The sequence below is a fragment of the Sciurus carolinensis genome, chromosome 15, assembly GCF_902686445.1.
Source record: "Sciurus carolinensis chromosome 15, mSciCar1.2, whole genome shotgun sequence".
NCBI lineage: Eukaryota > Metazoa > Chordata > Mammalia > Rodentia > Sciuridae > Sciurus > Sciurus carolinensis.
Window position 1 is genome coordinate 4,866,283 of NC_062227.1, and position 27,902 is coordinate 4,894,184.

Consider the following 27,902-nt stretch of genomic DNA (forward strand, 5'->3'; position numbering starts at 1 on the left):
TAACGAATTGTTCCAAAATTGATCAGCCTGAAACAACCAACATTGCAATGTTGCCTAGCTTTTGAGGGTCAGGAATCCAGGAGCAGGCTATCTGTAGCTCCTGGCTCAGACCCTCCTATGGGGTTGTGGTCCAGCTCTCAGACGGGCCTGTGGGCATCTCAGGACCTGAGTGAGATGGAAAATTCTCTTCCACATTCAGTCCTGTGGTCATTGCAAGCTCAGTTTCTGACTGATTGACCAGAGGTCTCCATTCCTCACCATGTGGGCTCCTCCCCTAGGCTGCTGACTGTTCTCAGGACTTGGCAGCCAGATTCCCACAGAGCAGATGGTGAGAGGGAGAGAGAGAGAGAAGAGAACCCCAAAGACAGAAGCCACTGATGTTTTAAATAATCTCATCTCAGCAATAAGATGAGAATGGTCATCACTTCTGCCACATTCTGTTGGTCACAAAGACAAATCCTGGTTCAGTATGGAAGTGACTACATGCTGGTGTGAATAGCAGGTGGCAGAGTCACTGGGGGCTCAGCTTAGAAGCTGATGCCTCAAAGAGGTCTCCCTTTCCTCTTTATCTCCTTCAGCAGATAAGTTACCAAATCCTTCCATTTCTCCTGTGCAGGATTTCTCAGACGTGACTCATCTAAAACCTGATTGTTTCTTTAGGGAAGAGGTGTGGAGTCTGCTGGAGGAAGCCCGGGAGCCCGCAGGCCTGGGACACAGGTGGAGTGCATGGTGCCTCTGGCCCAGCCTGCCAGCCTCACAGGGAGCAAAAGAGCAGTGTGTTGGCAGGCCAGGTTTCTCAGGGAGGGTTTGTTCCCTGTGCAGGGCAGAGAGGACCCCTCACTCTGGAGCTGCCCAGATACTTTCAGACTGGGCCTGAGCACCTTGGGACTTGAGCCCCCAGGTGGGGTCAGGCTTTCTCGTGCACAAGGTCTGAGGAGAGCGCTAGACAAGGAGCTTCACTTCTCTGTGACCTTCACGGGTTTCCCGCCACAAGTGCCTTGAGACTGGAAGGGGCTTTCTGGAACTCTCAAACCAGAAAGTCCTTTCTGCTTCTGTGAGAAAAAAAGCCCTCTTTCTCATTGTCTCCTGCTGTCAGAGGATGCAGGAGTTGTACAACCACTTGGCCAGTAAGAATATGTCCCCTATTCACTGTTCTTTCTTCTCCTTCTGGGGACCTTCCTCTCAGATGGGCTTTTGGGGAAAAAGAAAACACGCAATAAGCAGAATTTTCCAAATTAGGCATCCTTGACACCATCTGCCTGGGTGATTTGAGCTGCTATGGGATTCCTCTGCCTACTGCTGCCCCACTTGGGAGGAGGTTAGAACTAGCAGCCTCTCTTATTAGGATCTTAAACAGCCTGAGGCTGGACAGTTAACTAAGGTTAAGCCAATTAACCAAGGACCCAAGGGGACCAGAGTGGGAGCTCAGAACTCATTGAAATTGATGGAGAATCTGGGGCCTTATATGAAAATTCGCTCTTTATTCTTGGAACTATGAACTTGAGATAAAGAATCATAGACTTACTAGCCAGAATAGACAATAAAGGTCACCTACCTGTCCTTCCCTGTCCTCGTTTTACCCATGACAGGCAGGTGAAGGGACTTGCCTACAGTCACTTAATAAATTGGTAAGCCATCCTGACTAACATTTTCTGACTTTCTTTGAAACCGCGTTGCCTGGCATGCTCATTTCTGGGTAAGTTTGCATGCACCGCGCCCTCTGTTCGCCCTAAGACCCAGTTCTGCTGTCAACCTGATCTCCCCTGAGGAAGGACTTCATTTCCCAGGCTCTTGTCTTCTGGCTTCCTGCTAGGTTTGGCCAATGGTGGGCACTGATGGAAGATTTAAGAGCTGCAGTTGGCAAGAACCAAGCCATCTCTTATTTCTCCCTGCTTGCGTATGACTGTGTCTCCTCTGTAGTCCTGACTCCTACTGGACAGTCCCCTGTAACTTGGGCTTTTGCCAGGTGCCCCTATTGCTGTGGCCTGGTGACATAGCTCCTCCACTCAGAGAAGTCCCCATTGCTCACTGCTGGGACTGGTCTCTGGCTTGCCTCACTGTGCCTATTGGCTTCTCAGCTCCTATGTCATTTGTGCCCAGTTTCCTATGTGGTCACCTCTACTTGGGAGGGTCCTGCTGGGCTCTCTTCTCCTCACTGGACCCTGACCCACAGCGTAGGACTGTCATTCTTGTGCTCCTGCACATTGTAGGGTGTCAATGGAAAGGAAAACCGGTTTGTCAAAAAGAAGTGGTGCTGTTTCTTTGCTGTTCACTTACACTGTAAATCAAGCTGATCAAACAACATCATGTTTGTCATAAATCCTGAAAAACAAAAAGTGGTAATATTTTCCTGAGGAGTCAGTCTTGTGCCTTCTGCTCTGTGATTCAAAAGAATGAATTCCTTTGATTTTGTAGGTCCTTTCCACCTCTCAGCCATGGCTTAATCGTGGAAGACTCCTCGGTTTGGGTGGGTTTATATTTTTTGTGTAGCAGAGTCTTGCCATCATTGGTTTGGTACACTTGCTGGTAACAGCTCTGTACACTTGGCCTTCCCATCACAAGCCTGGATGTCGGGACCCACAGTCCTGTTTACATGCCAGCCCCTGTTCTTGGCCTTCACACAAGGATTCCCACAAGGCTTCCATTGGAGAAGGTGGTTTCTAAGATTGGGGTATCTGCCTGCCAGCACTGGATTTGAGACCACCAGCTTGTTTTTCCAAGCATTAATATCTCAGTGATCTCCAAACATATTTTCTTTTCCAGAATACTTTCCAAAAAGTGTGTAAGAATGTTGCTAAAACTTTTTTCTTTTGAAGGCATAAGAGCCTAAGGGGAGGCGCAGGGGTATGTACTTGGCAGACTTGTATTTAAAACTTTATCCAAAAAATATTTTTCTCCTTAAAAAAAAAATCCTCTTTACATACTTCAGTAATTCATTTGGGAGAAATAACCACTCAGCTATTTGCATTGCCAGCCCCTTGGCAGCTCCAGTTCAGTGTGCTTTGAAACCAGTCAGCTACAAAGCCTCGAATGTTTTCACTTTGAAAGTTCAACTTAACCTTCACTACCATGGTGGTGAGAAAAATGACAACTCATTTTAAGGATCCCCCTTTGTGTCTTTGTCTTTTTCTGCAGGCCGTGTGTTTATACTGTGGGATCGCCCATAAACAACAGGGCCCTTTTTCCCTGCCAGGAGCCACCCGTTGCCATGTCAACATGGCAGGCTACGGTCCGAGCAGCTGCATCTTTTGTTGTTTTAATGAGTGGGGAAAATTCTGCCAAGCCAGCACAGCTTCGGGAAGGTACTGTACATGTGTTCTTTGCTTATTTATGTATTGCACACATGCTGGACCCAGGAACCCCATAAGAAGTGTTTTTCTAAACTTTAAAGAGCTGCTTTATTAGTTGAGTTGGAAATGAACATACTATAAAACATCCTGCCAGAGAAAACAAGCAGGGGCTGGGGCGGGGCACTTGGGAGTCTGGGCTTGGGATTTGGGGCTCTTCACACCAGAGTTATCAATTCAGGGATTATTTCAGCAGTTACTTTCCCCTAGTGGCTTGTGGGCTGTAAATGGGTGGTCTTGGATGAAGACTCGGCAGGCAAGAGTGTCATGGAAACACCATTACAGTTGAATTATCTGTGGTTTGGACGTGGTGTCTGTACCTGATTTTTTATTATATTGAGAGTGCTCCTGTTGACTGGCCCACTGGGTTGTCCTGGTAGAGGAGCCATTCTACACAGCTTGGCTACATAAAGTTCTGAACCAAAGGTGTGTTAGAAAGTTGGAAGGCAAGTGATAATGCATTCTTCAGGTTTTCATCTGGGAATTACTTGCTCTTCCAGAACTAATCTGTTAGTTCAAATCCTGAGCATGTTGATGATAGGTAAAAGTTTTAGTTGTATTATTTATTTAAAATATGGCGTCTCTTCCCACATTCTCATTATAGAAACTTTAAAATATACAAAGAAGTAAAAATAATAAAGTTAAATAATTTCAGAGGAAATGATTGCTAACGTGTTTTTGCATTTCCCTCCAGATTTAAAATCTGTGTGTATAGTAAGAATTATTCACAATTGTCATCATAGCATTTAACAGTGTTTATTCTGCTTTCTTCACTCATAGTGAATATTGAACATTTTTCAGGTTATTGAGTGATTTTAAATATAATTTAATGTTGGCATGAGATTTTGTTATATGAATATATCAGAATTTATTTAACACTCCCATGTTGTCAGATATTTTGATCGTTTCCAGATTTTCTTTCCTATCACAAAGTTCCTGAGGAGACACTTTATATGAAGTGGAAGTGCCGAGCCTGAGGTGTGAGCGTGTTTAAGACTGTTGGTGCATATCCCACGTTGCTTTCTGGGGGCTGTGCCAGTTCACACACCCCTCAGTGATTGTGAGGCCATGGCTTCCTGGAATTCTGCTCATCAGATGCGCGAGGGGTGTGACTGTGTGATGTGGGTCACTGTGGTTGTCAGTGATTTTCGGGTGTTCTTACCGGTTTCTTGACCATTTTCATTTCTATCTGTTCATTTCCTTTGCCCACTTTTATACTGAGGACATTGTGAGTTTTTCAATAGTGTGTTGTGTTTTTAAATTTGATTAACTCCTTAAAAAATTAAAGATATTATACCCTTTAATTTTATATGATGTTTCTTATCTTTAGGATATTTAAATTTTTATGAAATCAAATTTATCAAATTTCTCTTGGAAAGTCTTCCTTTGTTCTCAGATTCACCTGTTTTGTTTATAGCTTAATTTTTGTATTTGACTATTTACTCTCTGTAGATTATTCTCAACAGAATTGTGAAATGAGGACTAATGATCTGTTTTCCAAAAAGAAAACCAGTTCCTCTAAGATCACTTATTGTAACTTTTCTGTTTGTGATATCTTTTTTTTATCATAAACTAGATTTATATTTGTACTGAATTCCTCAATGAATATTTATTTGATTCTTAAAGGCAAAACAAGGCAAATTATACATTTAAAATCTTTGTTAAAGTAGATAACATTCACAAATGAAAAAAAGACAAAATAGTTGCATTAAAGTCTCTTTCTTCCTCCTCTTTCCCAGCTGCTCGGTAACTCTCCCTCCAGCACAACCACGGTGATCAATTTTGCTTGTGTAACTTTTTCTTTTTTGTTTCATAAATCGTGACACACTATATATGTTTTTGAATTGCACTTCTCTCTTTAGAATAAATTTAGCTCGTAGATATTTTATGTCAGAACATTCATAGCTTTTTCATTATTTTTAAGACTACAGAATGTTTTGTTAATGGATGTTTCGTAACTTAGTTAACTAGAAGCTGTGGACTCCACACAATATCAAATAAGGAATTTAATGGGTGTTTACTTCTGATGTTTTTCCTCACCTGCATCCCTCAATTTTAATTAATAAAATCAGGGATTTTGTCTCATGTCTGTGTTCTGTTTTTGTATTACAGTTTTTCTTCTAGGAATAACTTTCTTCATTCTTGAGCTCTTAAGTTTGATTTGTCTCAGTTGACTGGGAAAAGGCTTTAATTTTTTTTTTTTCTATGGAGGTGGGCGTATGGCATGTTTGCTGAGCACCCTCTTATTTAAGTTGACTTTTAGTTGCATTCATTTATGAACAGTTCTTGGCTAGATATAGACTTCTTGAGTCGCTTCTTTCCCCTCTTAAATGATTATTAATGTTATTACTATCATCTCTTATTTAGTATTTCTTGAAATCTGTCAACATTTTTTTTTTATTCTTTGATAGTAGTCTGGTTTTGCTGTCTAGCTACTCAGAAAAATTACATTTAAAAAATTTTTGTAATTAAAAACTTCAGAACAAATCTAGATATGGTGCCTTTCTTTTGAATGAACTTTACTAGAGTTTAACTTACATATAATAAATGCATACATTTAAAATGTATCACTCAGTGAGATTGTCAGATGTCTACGGTGGTGACCTGGAGCATTTCTATCACCCCAGCAATCCCCTGCGCCCTGTACTCAGTCCTTCTGCCCCTCTCTGGTCAACCCCTGAGCTACTTTACATCTCTACAGAAAATTCCATCTCAGTGCAGTTGTTCGGTGTGAGTTCTGACATCTGGCGGCTTTCACTCTGCGTGGTGTTTGTGAGATTCGTCCACATGGCTGCAGCTGTCAGTAGCTTATTCTGTGTTTTAATTGATGAATTAGCCATCCATTGTGTTGAATAAATCACAGTTTATCCCCTCGCCTGTTGGTAGACATGTGGATTGTTTTGGCTGTTTTGAAAAATATGCTGTGACATTCATGTATAAGACTTTTACGGACATGGTTTTCACTTCTCTTGGGCAAATACCTAAGAGTGGAATTGTCAGAGCATATTAAAAGTATATGTTTAAGTTTCTAAACTTATACTTAGGATTTGGCATCTACCAAACTGTGTCCAAAGTGGTCGTGTCCTTTTATATTCCTGCCAGCAATGTGTGAGAGTTCTGGTTGCCACTCATCACCCTAAGCACCTGGCATTGTCAGTCCATTGAATTTTGGCCCTCTGACTGAGTGTGAAATACCATCTCATTGTGGTTTTAGTTTGCATTTCACTTGTTGGGTGTTCTTATGTTTTTCTTTGAAAAGCATCTCTTCGAATCATTTTCTGCCTTTTTTGAATGTGGGTATTTTAGTTCCGTAGGTTATAAGAATACGTTTTTATAATGCTCTAGACTTTAGCCTTTTGCCAGATACATGTACTACAAAAGTATTCTCTGGGTTTGGGTGGCTTGCCTTTTCATTTATTATTTACACTCTGTTCCACTGCTTTTCTGTAGTGACATATTTGTTCTTTACTAATTCCACTCTGTGTAAATTATGTCATGGTGACATTTCAATCCTCCTTTAAAAAAAAAAATCTTTTTGTTTTTTTGATGTCAATCTGTTACTACTTCCATTTCAGCCTGACATCTTCTTCTGACTTTTTTTACTGTTATTTCATAGACGTTATACCTTCTGATCTCATAATGACAAGGCCAGTTTCCTAAATTGGTTTTGGTTTCTGTAGCAAATCGATTTCCCAGGCCTGTTCTTCCTGAGTCCTAATGATGAGGTCTTCTTTTACTTCTGTTCTGCAGGTTTGGTTTGATCTTCTTCCACAGCGTTCATGGCTTTCCTCTCTCCTGTGACCCAACAGACAGGATAAAGTACGTTGCTCTCCTTTGGTCTATTCATCGTCCCTGTGTTTGCTGAACCCCTTCTCAGTTCAGTGGTGCAGAGCCAGCTGGTACGCCTGGCTTCTCTATCCAGGCTTTGCTGTCCTGTTGGCAGTTTCTGGTCAAGTTCTGGGCCTTTCTCTGCCCTCTCTATTTGGTTTCCTGCCATGCTGAAACAAGTGTGTGTGTTTTGAAACGCTGCTGGGTTGAGCAGGCACTGATTCCAGAATCTTCCAGCCTGTTTCATTTTCCGTGTGAAGACTGTACCTGCCAGGATGCCATGTGGTTGTCCTCCCCATTGCTTATGGACTTTCTCACTCATGGTTTGGCCCTGCGGTTCAGATGGCTGTGCTTCTCAAACTTAATCATTATTTTTCTTTTTTGAGAGAAAAAAATAGTCTCATGATTTACCAAGATCCATGTAAATTATTGGTATCAGAATGATATATTCAAAACTATAAAGACTAGATATAAACTCTGTATGTTTGTAACTCTTGCCAAAATAAAATTATAAAACAGATCAAACTCCAAATATTAAAATTCAAATTAAAAACTTAAAATAGATATAAAGGTTGATATTTTGCTGGAATAAAATTGCCTTTCACAATACAAATGTGGAACTGAGTGTTCCCTGTAGTTTTTTTGTTTGTTTGTTTTTGAGGTTGAACTTTGTCCTGTTCTGAGCTGTGTGATGATCCACCTTTCCATCACTTTTCTTGTCCCTGCTATGAAACTTTTGCCTACACAGCATGCAGTGATATCATCTGGCCTTTACTTAGGCAAAAGCATCATCCTTAGGTTCTTTTTTCATTATCTCCCAACAAATGTGCAATTGCACAAGCTAATGCAGGCGTGAACTCTGACGTCATTTGGCAATACTCACTCATAACCAAATGCTTTCAGGGACCAGGAACCTACAGCTCACTGGCCAGATCCAACCCCCTGCCTGTCCCTATAAATAGTTTTATTGGATCCATGGCCATTATCTAGGGCTGCTTCTGTGCTACAACTGTAAGAAAGACCCACAAAGCCTACAATATTTCCTCCCTGGTCCTTTACAGAAAAAGGTTTTCTGACCTCTGACTTCTGCCATATCTGTCTGTCTGTCTGTCCTTGATCTATCTATTTGAAGATTATCATCAAAAATTAAAATAAGAATTAACTTTAAAATATTCATGGAAAACTTCGATACTTCCAGGAAAATGTCTGTGGACATTTTTTCCCCCAGAATTACCAGTTGAGTGCAGAGTTATAAAACAGTAGTTGTTCCCTGTGATTTGCTTGTGCCCATACTACTTGCCCCCATATGATATCACATAGTAGATTTTACCATGCACCCCGAGGAGGGGCTAAGCTAGATGGAGAAAGGCGTCTGCACACAGTGCTGCAGTGTCTCCTGCAGCCCACAGCTGGGGTTAGCAGAGGGCAACCACAGTGCTAATAAGGCTCTTTGCCAGAACCCAGAGCAGCTGTTCTGAGGATGGAATAATGTCTACAAATGCATGGCACCTCTTGGAGAGAAAGGGTCTGTGGATATAAGGTGATACTATTTCCTCTCCAAGTCGTGTTTTGTGATTGGCAGAGTGGTCTCATAGGACCTCTGCTCTGTTGTACACAATGCCCTTTAAAACCAAGAGCTGCCCTTGAAAACATGAGTGGCAAAACCTGGCCCCTCAAGTCACGGTTTCCATCACAGTGACACGTCATCAACCTGATTAGCTCATTTGCGGGCCCCCAGCTGATTTCCCGAAAGAAGCCAAAGCACCTGGGAGTAGATAGCAGCAGCGGAGATGACAGCAGCCCTTGGGCAGGGACTCAGAGTCTGTGCTCCATGAGGGAAATCATTCCTTCTAACTCTTTTTAAAAAGGAAGCTAATGGTTTGGGCTGTAGGGTAATGACCATCTTAAGAATTTTATTAGCTGAATAGTCATTATATATTTTCAAGAAGGCCTAGTCAAGGCCATAGATTTAGATTAACTTGTTTGACTCATTTATTATTCAGTTTCCTCAGCATAAAGCCATTTGGGCAGTAGGGTTATTGTTGCCTGTATTTCCTGCCCAAATGTAGCCAAACTGTTTGAGTGCAGAGACCCAGTGCTCAATATTATGCTTTGTATATAATAAGTGCTCAAATATTTATTCATCGAGTACCTGTGGTCTGTCTAATCAGGCAAAAGGAATATGTTCATGGAAGGAACTTTTAAAAACCTCTACTGATAGTGACAAAAGTGATTTCAAGCTCATTTCTTTTGTTGTGCTGCTGATTTGAGTTTATGCCTTTTCTCCAGCATCCATAAATTTTAAAAGAAAAAAAATTGGCTAAGGACATTATTATTTTTCTCTGGTAATTTTTCGTTTATAGAGTCTAATTTAGCATATTTCTACTTCCTAAAAAATTCCCCTCCCTCTGTTTTTCTTGGGAAGCCTCAGGAAGATGAACAAGACTGTCTAAGCGCCTTTCAAATGAGGGAGAAAAAGCGTGAGTGAGTGAGTGAAAGGTGTTAAAAATGACATGTGCCTTTGCATAGGATCTGATTTTATTTTTCTTTGCAACAGCGAGACTGTAGACATTACTTCATTCTGGACAAAATGCCTGCCCAGTCGACCAACTCTCTGACATTCTCTCTCTTGACTGTGTGGGAAATTCCAGGAAAAAGCCAAGATTTCAGGGTCCAGACCCTCCTGCATGCAGTTGAAAGCCAACTTTTCTTCCCTTTTGATGGCTCAAAATGAGCAATACTATTTAGACTGCTCCCACAGTATGCAACTAAGAATTACATACAAGGAAATGGTAAATTAAAAGGCATTTAAGAATGGTTATGATTAAGTGTGTTCCCCACAAAGAGAAATGCAAAGTAGAGAAAGCTTCTTGTTTCTAGTACTGGAAACTTAATTCTGGGGTGGTACCCATACATACAATAAGGGGCTGGAATGCAGAGCACATGTGTTCACGTTTTCCCATTGGAAAGCTGCTGGCGAGCCAGGGCTGGCTCACACGGTGCTGTTGTGTTTTTTAAGTCTTTGTCAGTTAATTCTTTACTTTTGTGATACGTCATCGACTGTCTTGCGTGCACTCCCCGCTCTGTGCATATGCAGCATGTGCAGAAGTCATCATGGTCTCTTTTGGATCATGGTGATGCCACAGGCATGTATGTGCCAGTCCTGACTGCTGTGGCGTTTTGTCTGAGACTTGATATTCATAATTCTCATGTGAATAAAATACTAAAGTTTACCCGCCACCATCTGGAGCAGTACAGCTTGGTGTCCAGTCCACTGGTCCATTTGTACTGAAGTTGAAAGTGAACTGATCATCTGCGTCATAGATCAGACTGTCCAGGGAGACTGGGGATGACAAGCCTGTGCCTTGTCTTCCCGTGGGAATGCCCTCAGCCGGCAAGGAGAGCCTCCCCACCTGTAGTAGCGCTTGTGTTCTTGCTTCGGTAGGTGGCGCTCTTTTACCTGCTTCACTAGAAGAGCTCCAAGGTCATTCTCTCCTGGGGCTCCTGTGCTTGAGGCCCTACCCCATTTCAGGGAAGGAGACTCAGCCCTGTCGGCTCCTGCAGCCTGCCCTGGCACATCGCCCTGCTTAGGCAGTGCTGGTGCACACCAACCCAGGGCCTTCCTGTCTCCTTTGTTCTAGTGCCAGTTACAATCTTTGTGCAATAATGGAGGAGAACTAATGAAAGACAGTCACACCATGGGTATTCAGGAGGGTGGCACTAGCTCATAAAATCAGAATGTGAAGCCGGGCGTGGTGGTGCACGCCTGTAATCCCAGCAGCTTGAGAGGCTGAGGCAGGAGGATTGCCAATTCAAATCCAGCCTCAGCAAAAGCGAGGTGCTAAGCGATACAGGGAGATCCTGTCTCTAAATAAAAGAATTTAAGAAAGGGCTGGGGATGTGGCCCAGTGATCGAGTGTCCCTGAGTTCAATCCCTGCTAACCCCAACCCCCCAAAAAATCAAAATGTGTAGACTTGGCATCTGAGAAGTAGTGACACTAAGAAAGCTGGGGTTTGCTGGATGACCTAAGCACTGAGAAGCAGGCCAAGAGGGGAGCGGCAGCCAAAATGGGGAGCTTTCCTTCCTTTTTATGCATATATTACATATGTGTGTAGATAATATATACTTTTAAGGGGTATAATATATACATTATCATGTGGCATATCTATATGCACTTATAAATACATGCATTCCTATACACATTGTTAAGCATCTTTAAGTTGTGATACAAAGTTGTTACAAAATAATCTTTAATATGTGGAATAGTTTGGGCAGGAAACTGAAAGAAGGAATTGGGGCTAGAGAAAGAAATGGTCTTGAGGTAGGAAGTAAGCAGGGCTGTGTTAGAACCGAGGAAAGAAATCTGATATGCTATATAAAAGCATGCATCAATTTGATGTTCCCACATGCTTCCTGCTGTTTGTGTAACCTGGAGTGGAAAGGTTTAAAGGTACATGGATGCTTTTAATAGGAGGGATTTATGTGCCTGTTTTAATTTTCAGTGAAAACAGTGACTCTTTAAATATGAGTTCTATGAGATGCTTAGTGTGCAAAGATAAATAGCCTGCCTTCGCCTCTGCAGAAGCAGGGTGGTGTCTGTGTGTGGTGTGGCTTTTTGTCCAAGTGCACGAGACTTGACTTTGCATATGGCTCGTGTTTAGTGCACCGGTAGTAGTGGGCATGACTAGAAGAGGAGGGTAAAAAGGACTACCATGTTTTGATTTTTCTTCTCTCAAATAATTAGCAAAGTTGTTGTCAAGGTTAGGACATAGAGTTCTCTCTCCTCCGTGAACGGCTACTCCATCGTGTTCTCCCTTTTCCCTCTTCACTGGAGGGTGAAATCTCAGAACTATTCAGAAGTCCACCTTTGCAGAATCTGTCCAGAAGGGAGGGTGAGCTGGATGCTGCTTGAGCCTGCTCAGTTAGGGGCCCCTTCCTCTTGCCCCCTCTCTGCCAGCCTTACGAATAAATCCAGGCCTATCTGTGAAAGTGTGCAGGCGTGTGATGGTCTTTGGACTTTTGCAGAGGAAAACTCTAGGTTTTTCAAGTGTAGCATGTTCTTTGTTTTGCAGCTGGTATAGCAAAGCAGTCTAGTGCAAGTGGGTTGAATCAAAAAAGGAAAATGAAGGCATTTACTGTTTTATCGAGGATGGCTCATTTAAAGGAAACACCATTTAAATGGTCTCCAAATGGTCCATTCTATATGAAGTCATACAGGATGCCCCCTCTGGGCTGTCAGGCTCCTTTTTAAATGGATTGCTTTGTGTGCACTGTGTTTTAATGCCATTCAACCTTAAACCCCATATGTGGGCCTCATCAGGTCACGGGTTTTGGTGCACATGTGGCAGCCATACCTCCAAATAGCCCTCGCCTCTGCCTCCTGAGCAACAGGGAGAGGCCGCTCTGAACAGGAGAGCTTGCAGATGATGCCAGTGACGACAACAGTGACGATCATGAGGACAAACACTGTGTCTGAGCATCATGCCCAGTGGTTTCTGTATGTATTACCTAACTTAATCATACGAGTCGGATGCTGTGACCGTCCCTGTAATGCACTGGGGCCCTGATGCCTACCGAGGTTGAGCACTGTACCCAGACTGGCGCTTGTGGAGCCCCAGCATCCAGAGCTGGAATTCAACCCACTGACCACACATCAGAATAGACGCGCATCAGTTCCCTTTGTACCATAGTCTTATCACAAACAATAGCCAATCCAGGAATGATTTCTCTTTGTCTTTGGAATGCAGGCTCTGCTTTCGGGGGCAGTATTTCCACCTCGTTATTTACATTTCTTGTAGTTATGTAAGGATGAGGTAGGTGTTTCCTGTGGCAGAGAACAGTCTTCATGAAGCAACATGGGGCTGAGTGGAATAATCAGCATAACTCAGAAGACACTTTATTACCAAGCAACACTGGGCATGTCCTCATAGTAATGAGCTAATGAAAATGTTCCCTCGCCTGTGGAAGGGTTCCATGATCTCACCACTGGCTCTCGCTTTCACCCAAGATGGAGACAAGAAGCTCAGGGCCAGATCATCTTCCTGGGAAACACTGTGGGTCAGCCACAGTCCTTGGCAATTGGATTCCTGGCTGGTTCCTAATGGCCCCATCTGCTGATCTGCCCCCGTTTGTCACTTGGTAGCCCCTAAAGGTTTTGTTTTGAAAGTTTGCAGTGTGAAGCAGTTTGTTCCAAATGAGCCCTGCTAATAGGAATCTAAGAACGTAAAACACAGTGGGCTGTGCAGAAGGGCATCCTCTTTAGCACTCAAAATACAAGTTTGAGCTACATTTTCAATCGTTGTTTCCATTATTTAACCCTGAGCAGCCTTTGAGGGAGGACTGACGGTTCTAAAATGTTCTCGGCAGACTCAGTTCAGGTTCTGCCATCACTGTGGCTACCTCGCTCTCCAGCTCTGGGTTATTTAAGGTACTGGCAATTTTTTTTATTCCTTATCTCATTCTTCCTCCTTGCCACATCCCTTCATGGCTCCTAGCGCCTCACCTGCTATTCTGACAAAGGTGCTGGGATGTGATGTCACTGGGCAGTCTCTTGCGTAGGAATCCTGTGAGGACCTCCTATCTCAGCAGGGACTGCTGTTGGAAGCAGTTTCAGTTCCTGTGGTTTCCGTAAGTCCCGTCTTGCCCAGGCCTTAGATAGATGGTACCAAGAACTAGACTTGCAGCAAAAAAATCAGGTTAAAAATTCAGCACAGAACCTAGAAACCTTTGTGCTCAGTGTTTGGTTCCTGAGAGGACTTGCTACTGGAGCAGTGCCTGCTCCTTCTCTGTGGACTGCCTCTTCCAGCTACATTTTATCGTTTTGATAGTATTTCAGGACCAAATATGTTGCTCTTTTTCTGTTGTTTATCTTTTGATCTTTGATTAGTTGGTTTTGTTTTGAATTATTTTACATTAAAAATGCAATAGCGTCAAATAATTCTCTTGGGTTTGTTGTACTGCCTCCCCGATAGCACCCCCTGTATCCACCCCGCCCTCACTCCTCTTCAGAAGTCACCAGTGCCGCGCAGCTCACAGCGATGTCAGTGTCATCTCCGTGCGGTTCCGTGGGACTTGAGGTTGTCCAGGTGTGGTCTTCTCACTGCGCCGATAAGATTGGGTTCTTTCTCCAGCCTGTCGTCCGCGCTTCCTTCCCCGAGTCCCGTCTTCCCGGTGTGATTCATGTCACAGAATACTTAGGTCACCGTTCTTTGTATTATATCTTTGTCATCAAGAGCTGAGTCTAGTAGTGAAATTGTGACTACATTATGGTTTCCGTATGTGTTGGTTTTTCTTGGAGTTAACAATGGTGTTTTATTTGTTTTCCTCCCCATTTTCTTGGTTTTGTCAAGCCTATCTTTGAAAGTTGTTCAGGATTCCTTTTAGGATGGTCAGCTGCTTGGTTTTCTCTGGGTTCTCCTTCTGCAGCATCTCCGGGTCCCTCGGCTGCCTGCGCAATGCCCTCTCTCCTGGCTGTCCAGCTCCTCCGTCGCTCTGCAGGCTTCCTCTTTCTCTCCTGCACTGGCTCCTTTGTCTTCTTTAATGGTTTACTGTCTCTTTCTGAAGCATACTTTATGTAGTCTAGTAACTTCCCGAGAATATGGTGCGTAGGAGGTGAATTTTTGAGACTCTGCATGTCTGAAAATGTCCTTATTGTATGTAAGCCTCCTCTCTTCCTTCTCTTCTCTTTCTGGAAGCTTGTGAGGTCTTGTCTTCATTCCCACATTTCATAATGAGGGATCTTATTTATTTATTTATTTATTGGTGCCAGAAACTGAACCCAGGGCCTTATGCATGCAAAGCAGGCACTCTACTGAGCTATATCCCCAGCCCAATAATGAGGTTTCTGAAGGTGGGGTTAAGGGACCCAGTGGTTTGGGTCCCCTCCCAGCGTGTGTCTTCCTTTCCTCCTTGACTGACTGAGGGCGCGGTTCTGCCGTGCCACTCGACTCTGCCTCTCTGCCGTCTGCATTCTGGCCTCCAGTGTTTGCAGCTGTCGCCGACGCCGTTCTCCCTGTTCTCGAGGCTTGGGAGGAAGCGAAGATGGCCGATGCAGTCATGCGTCCATGTTTATCTGAACGCCTCGCCATTGCTACTTTTTATTGAGCCTCCTGTTTGAATTTTTTGAATTCAGATTGGACCCACAGTGAACACTCGAAAACGTACTTTAGAAAAATAATGGCTGTCCAGAGCCCTCTGATTAAGAAATGTGGCCCTTCAGAATATTCCTTTAGACCAAGGCCTTCTTTCCTCCTCCTTCCTCTCGCCCGCCCCTACCTACCCAGCTCTCTGGGTGTTATCCAGTGCAAGCTGAGTTCTTCATGGAGCCGTCACAGGGCAGCAGGCTGCTGGGAGCCAGGGAGCTCAGGGGCAGAAACTGAGGTGGAGGTGGTGCAGCAGCCACCCCGGGGCCACGCCGCTCTCACCAAGACTTCTATGACTGTCCTTACCCTCTTCCCACTGACGGGGGATGCAGGCAGTGATTCTCCTAAGGCTGTGAGAGTGACGTAAATCACTAGTTGGTTCCAGAATCATTGGACTTGATTATCTCTTTAACAAAGGCCATGCCTCAGCTTCTTGGTTGACTGAGAAAGAGGGATCTCAAGAATGGCCATCCTGTTCACCAATTTGTACATAACCTGTCCCTTTACTACTGTGAACAGTAAATATAGTTTGGTATTCTTTCAAAAAAAAAAAAAAAAGAATGGCCACCCTGATTCTAGAAGCAGGAAGAAACTTACTGGCAAGGGGAGAATGGCTACCTCTGTGTTGGGTTCCCAGCATGCCTTTCTGTATCGTTTTTCACATGTTTCCTCCAGTGACTTCCAGGCTTGAATTGCACCAGAAATCATACTTATTCTTAAGTCTTTACTTCCTATTTAAAATTCTGTTGTTCATTAGAGAAATTCCATAGCATATTTCTTTGAATCTAAGTTTATTGAATTCAAAGGGTAATAAACACCCTCCTGAGTTCAGAATCAGTTGATAAAGGGGCCAGCCATATGGAGATCAAAATCTAACCTTTATCATTGATTTTAAGTGGCAAAACACTTAGAAAAATGTCATGTTAGGGCCCATGTGGGCATGTCAATATTTCAACCCTGAATTTGACATCTTATCTGCTCACTCACCAAATGGGACAATCACAGGCTGCTCATGGGTGTGAGACCCTGTAACATTTCAAGTGGAGAATAATAGCTCATGCAAGTGGGCTGACAGAGAAGTGTTACTCTAACGGAAGCTCCCCTCTGGGCACACGAGGGATGGAGGAATGTGTTTTGTAATGTAAGGTGATATCTACGTTAAGACAGCATCAGTTATAGCACACGCGTCAGCAGTGCTGTGCTAAATCAGATAGTGTGATTCATGCAGATTTCAGAATCATTAATGTCATTTTCCCATCTAAGGCAAATACAGTGTTGGTAAGTTAACAGTCACTTGTCCCTTTGATCAAAGCTTTCCAAAGGAGAGGACACCCTCACCTGGGGGGGACAGCCCTGTTAGGAACTAGTTGTGCCTTGTGGCCCCACTAAAGTCTCTGCTCCTGTTTTTCATCTGCTCATGGCGGAGTGGGAGATCAGCTGAATGGATTGGCAGGATGGGGGCTAAGACCTGAACTTTTGTAGCTAATTTGTTTTAACTTTGGAACTAAAACCCAGGAGTTTCCTGTCCTTTGTTTCATATATTTTCTACTATAGGCATTTTAGCTTGACCCATTTTAGGAAGAATAGTTTAGTTACCGGGCAGAAATGATCATTCATTCCTTTAGAATATATCAGTTGTGCTTTCTTTTGATGCCAAATACAGTGCTGGGCAGTAAGAATGAGGGAGACGCATGCTTGTCTCTGTAGGATGCTGGCTATGCCCTTCTGTGTTGGCAACTGTGAGTAACCACCTCAGCACCTCTTGCTATTCAGCCTCACTGCAAGGCTTCGACTGATAGCCGTAAGAGCCCAGGCCTCCTTGGCAGCTTTGAAACGTCATCCCTCTGCTTTCCTGGAGACCTGGAGTCTTGCCCCTGTAGCTGGGGTGCCCTGCCTGCAGGAATGGGCTCTTACCCACAGGCTTTCCTCATATCTCAAGAGAAGAAATCAAGAAAGGCCCAGCAGCCTCACTGTGGTTCTTGTTTCTTCTCAGGGTGCTCAAGCTGGCATTACTACGTAACCATGCCGATGCCCGCCTCCACCTTCACAATCGCAGTGGGATGCTGGACAGAAATAAAGTCGGAGACGGATCTGGTGACAGAGCGGCCCTTCCCATCCCCCGAGGCCAACTTCAGGTTTGTTTTTGGGAACTGGCTGAAACACAGACCCTGAGGGAGCGGGATGATGCATCTTTCCAGGCCCTGGGAATGTGAGTCATCTCTGCCGAGAAGCTACCCAAATAGGGTTCAGGCCTCCTGGGAAGGAAGGAGAGCAGAGGCAGAACGCAGGCCTGCTGTCGATGCAGGAAGAGAGGAGGATGCATGTGCAGTCCTCGGAGCGCAGGTGAAACACTGCTGGGATTAAGCAGAGGAGCCTCAGGCCCAGCACCCTGCTCCCCGCGCACCCTGCGCCCTGCTTTCTACTGCCTGTCTGCTCAAAAGCATGGTTACCAGGAGGCAGAGCTGGTCTACTGGATCGCGGTTTTGGCGCTGTGGCTGCCATTGGGGCTGCACTGTAGGGATGACCTCCTCAGTGGAGCTTATTGACCCAGGAAGCTTTCCCAAGGCTGTGGGGCCTTGTTGACCTCAGTGGGGATTTTCTCTTTGGAGTGGCTCAGAAAATCAGTGTGTGGCTTTTACACATTGGCATGGGCCTCCGGCTGTTCACCGGCAGCTCCCCAGATGCTCACCTGTTTCTAACCTGGAGCCAATAGAGGGACTGCACCAGATGGGTACAGACACATGCTTCACGCTCTGGTCCCAGCACTGCTACTCGGAGCTCGGCTGAGCCACCAGGGCAGTGCCTCTGGGTGGTGAAAGTCTGAGCAGTGGTACAGCTGACTGGTCTACCCTCAGACAGCCAGGCGACCCTTGGCACTCATTCCTTGAGTGGTTTCTCTTGCAGGCTGCTCTTCCTCTGGCTGCAGTGACTGCAGCGTTGGTCTCTTAGGAGATGAAGCCATGTGTTCTGTCTTCCAACCGGCATGTCTTATTGCCTACGTTTTGCTTTTTGGCAAAAGGGAGCAATTTCCACTTGTTGGTCAGCAATATGCCTTTTTTGGATTGTTAACTAAGCAGTATAGAATATTCTTGCTTACTAGATTTCACTCACATCCTCTTGAGGGAAGAAGAGAATTGTGGACAGCAGGACAAAAGCTCTTTTCATGTGGGAACGCTTAATTGTACGTGAGACCCTCCGGTGCCCTCCTCCCCTGCACTGGGGCCGTAGTCTAGACTTCATTTTGCATTTGTGGGCAGCCTGAATTTCTGAGTGAGGAGTAGGTGCCCCAGAATGTCATTGGATCCACAGTGGAGTTGGTATGAGCAAGAAATAAACATTCTTATGTTGAGCTGCTGAAACACTGGGGTTGTTTGTTATTGCAGCATATCTTAACCTGTCCTGAATTGATACAGAAGCCATTGGTTGTTTAAAGTCAGGAAAAATCTTGACCTAAATATTGTCTCATTTAGTCCTAAATATAAGCCTGTAAGGTATATTTCCTCTGATAGATAAAGACACTGAGGCTGAGATAGTAACTCATTTATATTCTTATACCTACTGAGTCACAATATCTGGATTCACATTCAGGCCTGACTCTCTGCAGAGGTGATTTATAATCTCACCTGGAGACTTAAAAATAATATATATATCCAAAACATTCACCTGGATTCTGAGTGACGACCTTCCTGGAGAGTCATTGCCATGATCAAGCCTCTGTTACTGACTGTAATGTGTCATCTTGGAACAGAAAGGACAAGTAGAGAGCCTTTGAGCTGGAAGGAGCCATTCATATAGTTGAATATGGCTCTTTGGGCAAAGCCACACTTTTGTAGGATGGAGGCTTTGTGCATGAGTTCCCAACATCTTCATAGTGAAGGAACTGTGAAGGCTTCGCCTCAAGCCTCAAGGTTCCATCATAAGGAGATGCACTGTTGAAAAAGTGTGCCTTAGAAAGGTTTAAAGAAGGCAAAGAAAGAAATTTGCTATTGTGCCTTTTTTTTTAGCCATATTCCCAGGAGATCGGGGCAGGGAGAGGGCAGTGGCCATTCCCTATGTGTGTTCTCTTTCCTGCCCAGCAGCAAATGCAGTGACCTCTCACTGGTCTGGCACCCATCATTCCGAAAGATGGATATGGCCAGATCAAAAGGGGTTCTGGGAAGAGATGATGCCTAAAATTCCTGTTGGGATTTGGAGAATGGGATAAATACTATTCCTCTCTTGTCCTCCTACATTTAAAACCAGTTGAGGAACAGACAGAAGGAGATCAAATAAAGGTTCTGTCATTGACGAGAGTTGGGTTGAGGGACTGCTCCTGTGTGGGTCTCATTGGGCTAATACTCCATTTCCTACTAGATTGGCACAGCCTCCATGACACAGGTCACAACCCGCCTATCGCAGGATAGAGGCCCTGTGTGGGCAAAAAGGTCCAAAAAGACAAGTCCAAAGTGGCTGATCCAATCAGGGAAGCTGAGGGAGAGGTCCAGTGTGCCTCCCTTGGAAAGTATGCCCTTTCATGGAAGCAGAGGCCTGAGAATGGGCCCCTCCCCTCCTCACAGACCATACCTGTGGTTTGCCTTCATTTACTAACATGCTTGTCCATCAGAAGGGTACTGCTGATAAAATAGTAACTTACATATATTAATCCTGCCCTGGCTTCATCATGCCTACCATCTCTAGTCAGCAGAAAGTGGCTCTATTTACCCATGACATCTCTCTCTCTGCTTGACTGGCCAGCAGAGCTGCTCTCCAGTGCCGATCGCAGCGGTGTTTCTGGTTATGTTCACATCTGGTCCCCCTTGTCTTCCCCATCCCCCTTTCTACTTCAAACCCCTGAGACCCCCAATTCAATTCATGGAAATCTAACTTTTACAGGGGGCTTATATACCCCAGGCTTTTATTTGCCTAAATTGTCATCTGGGTTCCAGAAATTTGGCCAGAAGATTGGTCACTGAACTTTTGATCACTGTTCATGTGGGCTAAATTATGGGAAGAGCATCCCCTCCTCCAGCGCCAGTTCACGCACTCAGCCCTCTCTGGGTGAGCATTTTAGTAAAGGCATTAGCTATAAGGCACTCAGATAAACTGTCGAAAGTTCATTAATTTTATTCGGCTCCAGCCACAGGGGAATCTGGTGTTATGTTTAACCTCTCAAGGCTTCTGTTGGGACCATGCAGCTTAAGCACGGCACGGAAACTTGGATGCAGTCCAGCGAAATGCAGCAAAAATGATTAAAGGCACTGAAAATGGGCAGTTCGTTCTGAAGAAGGGCAGACTTGGTGGGGACGGGGCACGTTCCGTACAGGTGTAGAGACTGGAAAGTTGCCCTGAGAGGAGAGAGAAGCTTCTCCACATGGCTGTGGGGTCTCTGCTAGACTCTGTGATGGTGCAAGTGCATCCCCCAACTCTCCAGAGACAGAGGGGCTCCTGCAGCACATTCCATGGGGCTCCTGCAGCACATTCCATGGGGTAGCGGCGCAAGAAGAAACGTCAGGAATCATTTCAGGTTGTTTTCTTTATTTTTAAAGTGTAATTAGCATACACTACAGTGCAAGTCTTATTTGTCTTGCTGAGTTTCTGACCACTGTCTACATCCTAAGCCAGACAGAGAACTTTCTCTCACTCTGGGAAGTTCCCCCACACCCCTTTCCAATCACTCTCTTCCCTCCTCAGCAGCCACTTTGGGGAGACTATGGAGAGATGAGGGAAAAGAGGTCCCTGATACCCCCTTGCTTGCCTCAGGCCATAGCTGGTCTCTGAGCAACTGCCAAAGTCCAGGCTTTCTGGCCTCTGTTTTAGTCAACTTTTTTACTGCTGTGAATAAAAGACCTGATAAGAACAATTAGAGGAAGAAAAGTTTGTTTAGGTGCTCATGGTTTCAGAGGTCTTCACAGATAGCAGGCTCCATTCCTCAGGGCTCCAGGTGAGGCAGAACATCCTGGCTGAAGAGTATGGCAGAGGGAAGCAGCTCACATGATGATCAGGAAGCACAGAGACTCCACTTGTCAGATACAATATCTACCTTAAAGGCAGCCCCCAGTGCCCGCCTCCTCCAGCCACACCCTGCCTCTTCAGGTACCACTCAGGTAATTCCGTCAGTGGATTAATTCACTGATTGGGTTAAAGCTATCGTAACTCAGCCGTTTCTTCTCTAAACCTTCTTGCATTGTCTCACACATGAGCTTTGGGGGATCCTTCACATTCAAACCATAATACCATGTAAGATCGCGTGAGTTACCTCCTTCTGACATTCCAATTTTTGGGGGAGCCTTACTGGTCGCACTTGCCCATAGCTCGATGGCCGTGCAATACTGCATTTTCTCTCAGACTTTGAGTATGGAAAATGGTGCTAAGTCATGCACACTTGGAATCATCTCCAGTAGCTAGGCTAAGGCCACATATTTCCCGAGGGAATCTCATTCACCTTTTCCCTTGAACAAGGACTTTTTTGGTGTATCTTTGGCTACCTCAGCCTATTCTCTGCCTTTTGGCATTCTTGGCTGTAAGAAATAATCCTGCCTTGTGGAAACAGGCTGTGTTTCTACATGAAGGGCCTCTTTGCACTGTTGTACTGTGGTTCATGGAATTTAAACTTTGCCCCAACTTTATCCAGGAGGTGCCTGCACACCCTCAGGATCTCCACTGCTAACGTGCTCTGACAGTTTTTCATCCGAGAGCATGAGTTTAGGTGACTGTGCTCACATGTGCCTGTGCAAATACAGTAGGAAACCTGTGGTGGTTCATTCCCACTTTGTGAGACCTTTGACTGAACTGGTGCCCCAAACGGTACTTGCCTTTAGGTGGACACAGTGGCCTTTTCAGTTACATGCTTACTAACAGGCACCTTGGCTGACTCACCAAAGTGAGGTTTTCAATCCAGGGAATGTGACTAGAGTTCAATGGCAGTGATTATATTCCTCCTGTCGCTTTATTCTGCCCAAGTTTCTGTGGCACTCCATTCATTTTTCTCGTCCCCAACCATGATGAAGTGTCCTCAGGGCTGGGGGCACCAGGGGAGGTGCACAGCTGTGCGTACCTCCTGAGAGCCAGCCTGGAAGCAGGAAAGGCCCTTCATAAATTTGAACAGGAATTGTCCCTGGAGCCTGTGCATATTGTGACAGGCCAGCATTTAAAGATTTTTTAGTATTCACTGTGACTCAAATGAGCATCTTCTGTTAAAATCATAATGTAAAGTAAAGGGGTTTTCCATTGCACGAAGGGCATGTTAGCAGGTGAGAAAATAGGCTTCCCTTTGAAGTCAGTCTTGGTGGGTCGATGGCTCTCCTTAGGCCTGCCAGTCAGGTCCCAGGAGTCCTCCTCAGCTGCGCCTTTGAGGGGATAACTGGCGGTGATCAGTTCGCCCTGGCTGGGCTTGATCTATTTCCTTAAATGTCAACTCCTTTACATTTGTGGTGACAGTGGCCTGGGGGAATATTGCCTCAGAAGACCCTCTGGGTCCTCAACAGCAGCTCCAGGTGGATTGGTGAAGAACACCCAGACCACTTGTCTGTCAGGTGGACCGTGTTCCTTTGAAAAATTTGTACCTGCCACTGTCATTTGGCTCTTTCTTCTACTGTAGTAAGAATCTTCCATTCTAGGAAATTTCCAGGATTTTTATCTTAAGCTTAGCTGCACTTTCCCCTCCTTTCTGAGTTACAGTTCGTCCTGATTTGGAAAAGGTTTTTCTCATGATGATATTTAAAAGCATGTTACTGAGGGAAGAAATTGTTTTTGCTTGGCTGGTAGGTAGTTGTATTCTGAGCTTGGGTCCCATCCCTCCAGTTCATCCATCTCTTAGATTGAACTGCTCCATCAACTCAAGCTCGACAGTAAACGTTTTGTCACTGCTCTCCAGAAATAGGCAAGCCAAGGGTTCAGTGAACCGTCTTTGCTCTCGAGCCCGTGGGAACCACTGTCCCCTGGAGGTGGCCCATGTCTGCAGAGTCCCACACCTCCATGGCAGTAAGCGCGTCTGTTTTCCTCCGTTCGTCTCCAGGTGTGCTGGTGTTTGTGGTCACACGGAATACCCCTGCCGCTTCCAGGATGCCTCTGCCACTGCCCAGGAGGTCATTCCTCATCGAGTCTTTGCCCCGGTGTGCCTCAGGGATGTCTGCCAGGAGACCCTCGTGCCTCTGATCCCTCCTTGCCTCTCTGCTGCGCACTCTGTCCTGGGAACACACCCGTTCTCCCGGCTGGATATACTCATTGTTCCTGCCAACTTTCCAAGTCTGGGGATGGCCAGGTATGTTGTTCTGTTGTGGCACTTGGAGCACATGCTTCGGAAATTCAGACTCTTTCTTGCTTCTCCTGAGTTCTCAGAGTTGTCACTTGATCAGGAAGGAAGGGCCACGTAGCCCGTTCTTGTTGTGCTCACTTGAGGGTCAGTCTTCAAGCCCATGTGAGCCTGTGGGTGTCATGAGCTCCAGTCAAACTGCCCTGAGAATGAAAAGCTCACGTCGTTGCTGGAGTTGAGAACCCACTGTACCCTGGAGTGGTGTATGTGACCATGGCGATCAGAGCTGTTAGTGTGGGTGATGAGAGCGTGATCCTAAGAGTTCAAGGTCGAAGCATGCCGCTCTGGCTCAGCAACATGACCTGGTCCCAGGGCCATGGGCCACTTGCCTAATCCTGAGCAGCTGTCCCATCCATTCTCACCAGTGGTCACGAGGCAAGGACTTGAGAGCCTGTGTCAGAGAGACTGTGGATGGACCAGTGTAAATCCATCCTCGTTGCTGGACAAACAGCTCAAAGCAGATGGCTTCCTGCAGGGCACGGGTGGGCGGTTACTCTTGTGCTGCTGCTCTTTAACACAATCAATGCATTATTCTTCCTGTGTCTTGGTTTGGTTCCTCAGAAAGTTCAGGTTCCTGCAGGTTGAACCTTTCTCCCGTTTTATTTACAGCTATAATCCCTTCATTAACGCCATTCTTCATTCAGCAATGAGTAGCTGTGTTCCACTGAGAAAAGACAAAGAATGTACTCAGGATTTTCCTGGGTTATATTTCTGTTTGCAAATCTTAATCATTAACAGTGAATATGCTTGACTAAGGATGGGAAAAATAAGCTCATCAAAACATGTGACTTTGAGTTTTTCCCTATTAGTCAAGGAAATTCCTGCTGCCAATTAATTTCCATGCTTTTGAGCAGCTGTCATTTGTGGTGTTTTCCCTGAAAACTGTGCACATTCTTAGTAAAACCCATGAGTAGAAAAGAACTGACCAGAACATTTGCTTTTGATCTTTACTATGTACATATACTTTTTAAAGGCTGGCTGACTTGACTTAATCCTTGAGGAGGTCTGAGAAAGTCATTTAGACTGATTTTTATCCTATATTTATAAAGATAATGGGAATGTAGGAACTAGGATAATTATATATATTTGGTTACATGCATCATGTAATTGTCTTGGATGTCTATATATAGAATTTGTCTTAACAAGGGGGCTTCTTTGGTCCCTTTGAAGAGTCTCCTGGACTTAATTTAAGCAGAGTTATTGGTGAAGAAATGTTGTTCATTAAATGTTTCTCATTTGTATACAGTTTTGAGGGGGCATGTTTATTTGGGAGTTCTTAGCACTTTATGAGAGCTGTAGTTTCTTGGAGCATGTTCGCTAACAGGTCCAGGTTCTGGCCTGAGGGAACCAAAGGCAGAGTGGTTTCATGGGCAGGACCGTATTTTCTATAGCTCCTTCTGACATCAGCTGCCAAAACCAGAATTTGTTGACCTGCAGCCATTCTATAAAGCTTTTCTTTTCAAGTTTGCATGCCCAGGCAGGTACATTGCATGTTTGCCGCTTTTTGAGATATTTAAAGTAATTTAAGCATGCTTAACTTTGTATTTTTAAAGTAATAAACCTAAGTACCCAAAGGCCAAATGTTACTGGACACAAATGTCAAAAAATGGGATGATGATGATAACTTAGCAGCAACAAGACTGCTTTTATGCTTAAAAACAGGAGGACAGTATATTTAAAAATTTGTGGTTGGTTGTCAAATATCTTTTTTTTTTCCATTTCAGACTGTGGAAATAAAGTCTGCCCTCGTCTAGATGTTTTCCTGGACTTCATTACTGTTCTCTGTATTTGAGCTGTGGAAAGGGGATTGTGGCATCTTCCACTGCCAGTTGGGAAGGGGAGAGGGGGAATTCTTGTTTTTCAAATTCTGACTTAAATGGATTCCACTCGTTTGGCTTGATTTTCCCGGGATCCCAACACCTTGAGCCACACGTGGCCGATGGGGCCTTGCTGCTTTATTTAGGGTTAAGGCTTTGCCTGAGGTTCTGTCAAGCAAAGCTGGAACAAAAATGACAGTCTTGGAGGTCAGTCTGCACTCTAGGTCGGGATAAAGAATCCCCAAGACTTGGAGGGGCCATCCAAAGGACCTCCGCACTGTAACCCGCCACTGTGTTCTGTTAGTTATAATATGTTGAGAGAGCAGAGGATCTCTTGATACATTAGCTGGTTCTTTCCCAGGTCCATTATTATAAACATGCATACAAGATCATAAATTCCATACCTCTGGACTTTTTTAGTGATCAGGTTTTAATTATAAAGAGTACCCTTTTATACCACTTTAGTATTTTTTTTTTTTTTTTTTGGCAAATGGCATTCAGACTTCCTATGCGACCTAAAACAGGTAAATTATTGTTAAAGAATTTTTTTTTAAATTTTGGGTTATATCCATAATGATTTTACTGTATTTTAAATATTACATATTATAGTTTGTGGAAGCTTAAAACTCTCCTCCTTGATTCTGCCTTTGAGCCTAATCTGGTATTTCAGCTAAGTGGAGAAAAAATTTTTTTAAAAAACCTGATTTATATTGTTTGAGTGTATAATAATGACAAATCCATGTTTAAGAAGGTGAGCACTACATAGTGTTTTTGGATTTGGAATGTTTTTCATGCATAGGAGTAACTAGAGTATTTATCAGTACTGCATTTCTTGATTCTTGTCACCTTTTAAAATAACCAGAGTCATTACTAATTGACCCCCACCTCCACCCCAGTCCTCTCCAGAACTACTGTGCAGGGGAGAGGAGCTTTCGTTCTTTCTGAGTCAGAGGAGAAGCCCTAGTTTGCCTTGAAGACACTGTGGATCTGTCCCTTCCCATGCGGGGTCTCCCTCGGCAGGTGTGGGCTTGCTGTTTGGTGTTATTTTATGTTTGCATTCCTTGAAGACTGAATCTGCTGTGTCGGGAGCTGAGAAGGAACATTTTCTGGATTGTGTGCTGCGATGCCTCCGTGAAGACAATCGCATTTTAAACGAGTCCTTGATGGATAGACAGCTCTTCCTGTTTGGGGAGTTAACATTCTGCTCTTTTCCTCTTGACCGCTCAGATTCTCCGTGTCTCAGGTCCAGACTGAGCAGCAGGCCCACTTTCTAGTGCGAGCAGTACTGGCACTGTTGGGTCAGCGGTGATGCTGATGGAGTAGGACAGGTGCTTGACAATGAGCGCCTCAGTCTTAAACTCTGCATGTGTTTAGAATACATGCTTTGCTCCAGCATTTGTCTTTAGCAGTTCACAGTCACATGTCACCATGCATAATTAGGCGGTCTGAACCACCTTACTGGCATTCACACCCCCCACCTCCATTTTTGAATTTCAAGAATCTCCTGTGAATTATTTCTGAGTGGTGATTTTCTGTTTAGTGCACAAAATCAAAATGCCACCTAGCTCTGCTCTCCAGCTCTGCCACCCACATGTGATTTCACCCCTGGTCCCACTGGGAAAATTGTGGGAACAAAATTGCCTCAGGGTGGTTGATGATAGGTGACCAGTTCTGCCTTGAGCTCTTTCCCATGTTTGATGACAGGTTCTTTTTGCTCCTTTCCTCATTGTGGGTGTGTTTGTTCACTTCTAAGGCTGAACAAGGTTGATGAGGTTTCTGTCTTCATGGACTTGACATAACTAGTTGGGATGAAAATCTTATTTATGAAAACAACTAAGATGTAAGTGACAAAGGAGACATGGGTGGCCATCTGAGACATCCGTGTACCACATGAGGAAGAGCAGAGACATTAACCACTGGCAGCAGTTGAGTCAGGATTGATCATTCCAGGAGGTTGGTGTCGTGGGGAGAGAACCACAAGTGAGGTCCAGTTTTGTCTTGGTTTTCTTGGAACCACAGGTGCTGTGCCCCTCATGACTGGCCAGGTGGAACCCAAGTGGCCTCTAGCTGCTGACCTTGACGAGAGTTCTCCAGTGCTAGAACTCTCAGAGCACCCAGGCTGGCAGTCTTCTTGAGAAGACAGGGGTCTCAGATCATCATGTTTTTTTTCCCCTGCTGGCTGCTGATTGATATCTTGCAAACTTTTTGACACAGTAGGTCACAAGGAGGGAAACTGTGTTTGTTTGCTTATCCTAGTTTTTAAGTTTTTTTAAGGTCTGATCACAAATAGAATGGACAAATAGTTTAGATAAATAATTATCAATTGCGTACATATCTTCAACACACTTTATAGTGGAGAAGTACTATAAACTCCCTGTTACATATGACTTGTTATTGAAAGACGGATCGTGCAAAGACTTGGGAGTGCTTGTCTCCTTCCTGACTGTAGCATGCACAGTCAATTGTCTGAGTACCTCA

The 27,902-nt window shown here is 44.5% G+C and overlaps 1 protein-coding gene across 20 annotated transcripts in view; it reads left to right on the top strand.

The window, feature by feature from the left end:
* The window catches only part of Aopep (aminopeptidase O (putative)), a 316,057-nt gene that overhangs the window by 53,822 nt on the left and 234,333 nt on the right, over positions 1-27,902 (top strand). For all 20 annotated transcript variants that reach the window (XR_007105155.1, XR_007105156.1, XR_007105157.1 and 17 more), the window contains 3 exons: positions 3,136-3,302; positions 17,311-17,452; positions 23,311-23,556. Coding sequence is in view for 13 of the 20 variants with exons in the window: in XM_047526141.1 (XP_047382097.1) it covers positions 3,136-3,302; positions 17,311-17,452; positions 23,311-23,556 (555 nt within the window). In the remaining 7 variants the exon portion in view is untranslated. The remainder of the gene's footprint in view (positions 1-3,135; positions 3,303-17,310; positions 17,453-23,310; positions 23,557-27,902) is intronic.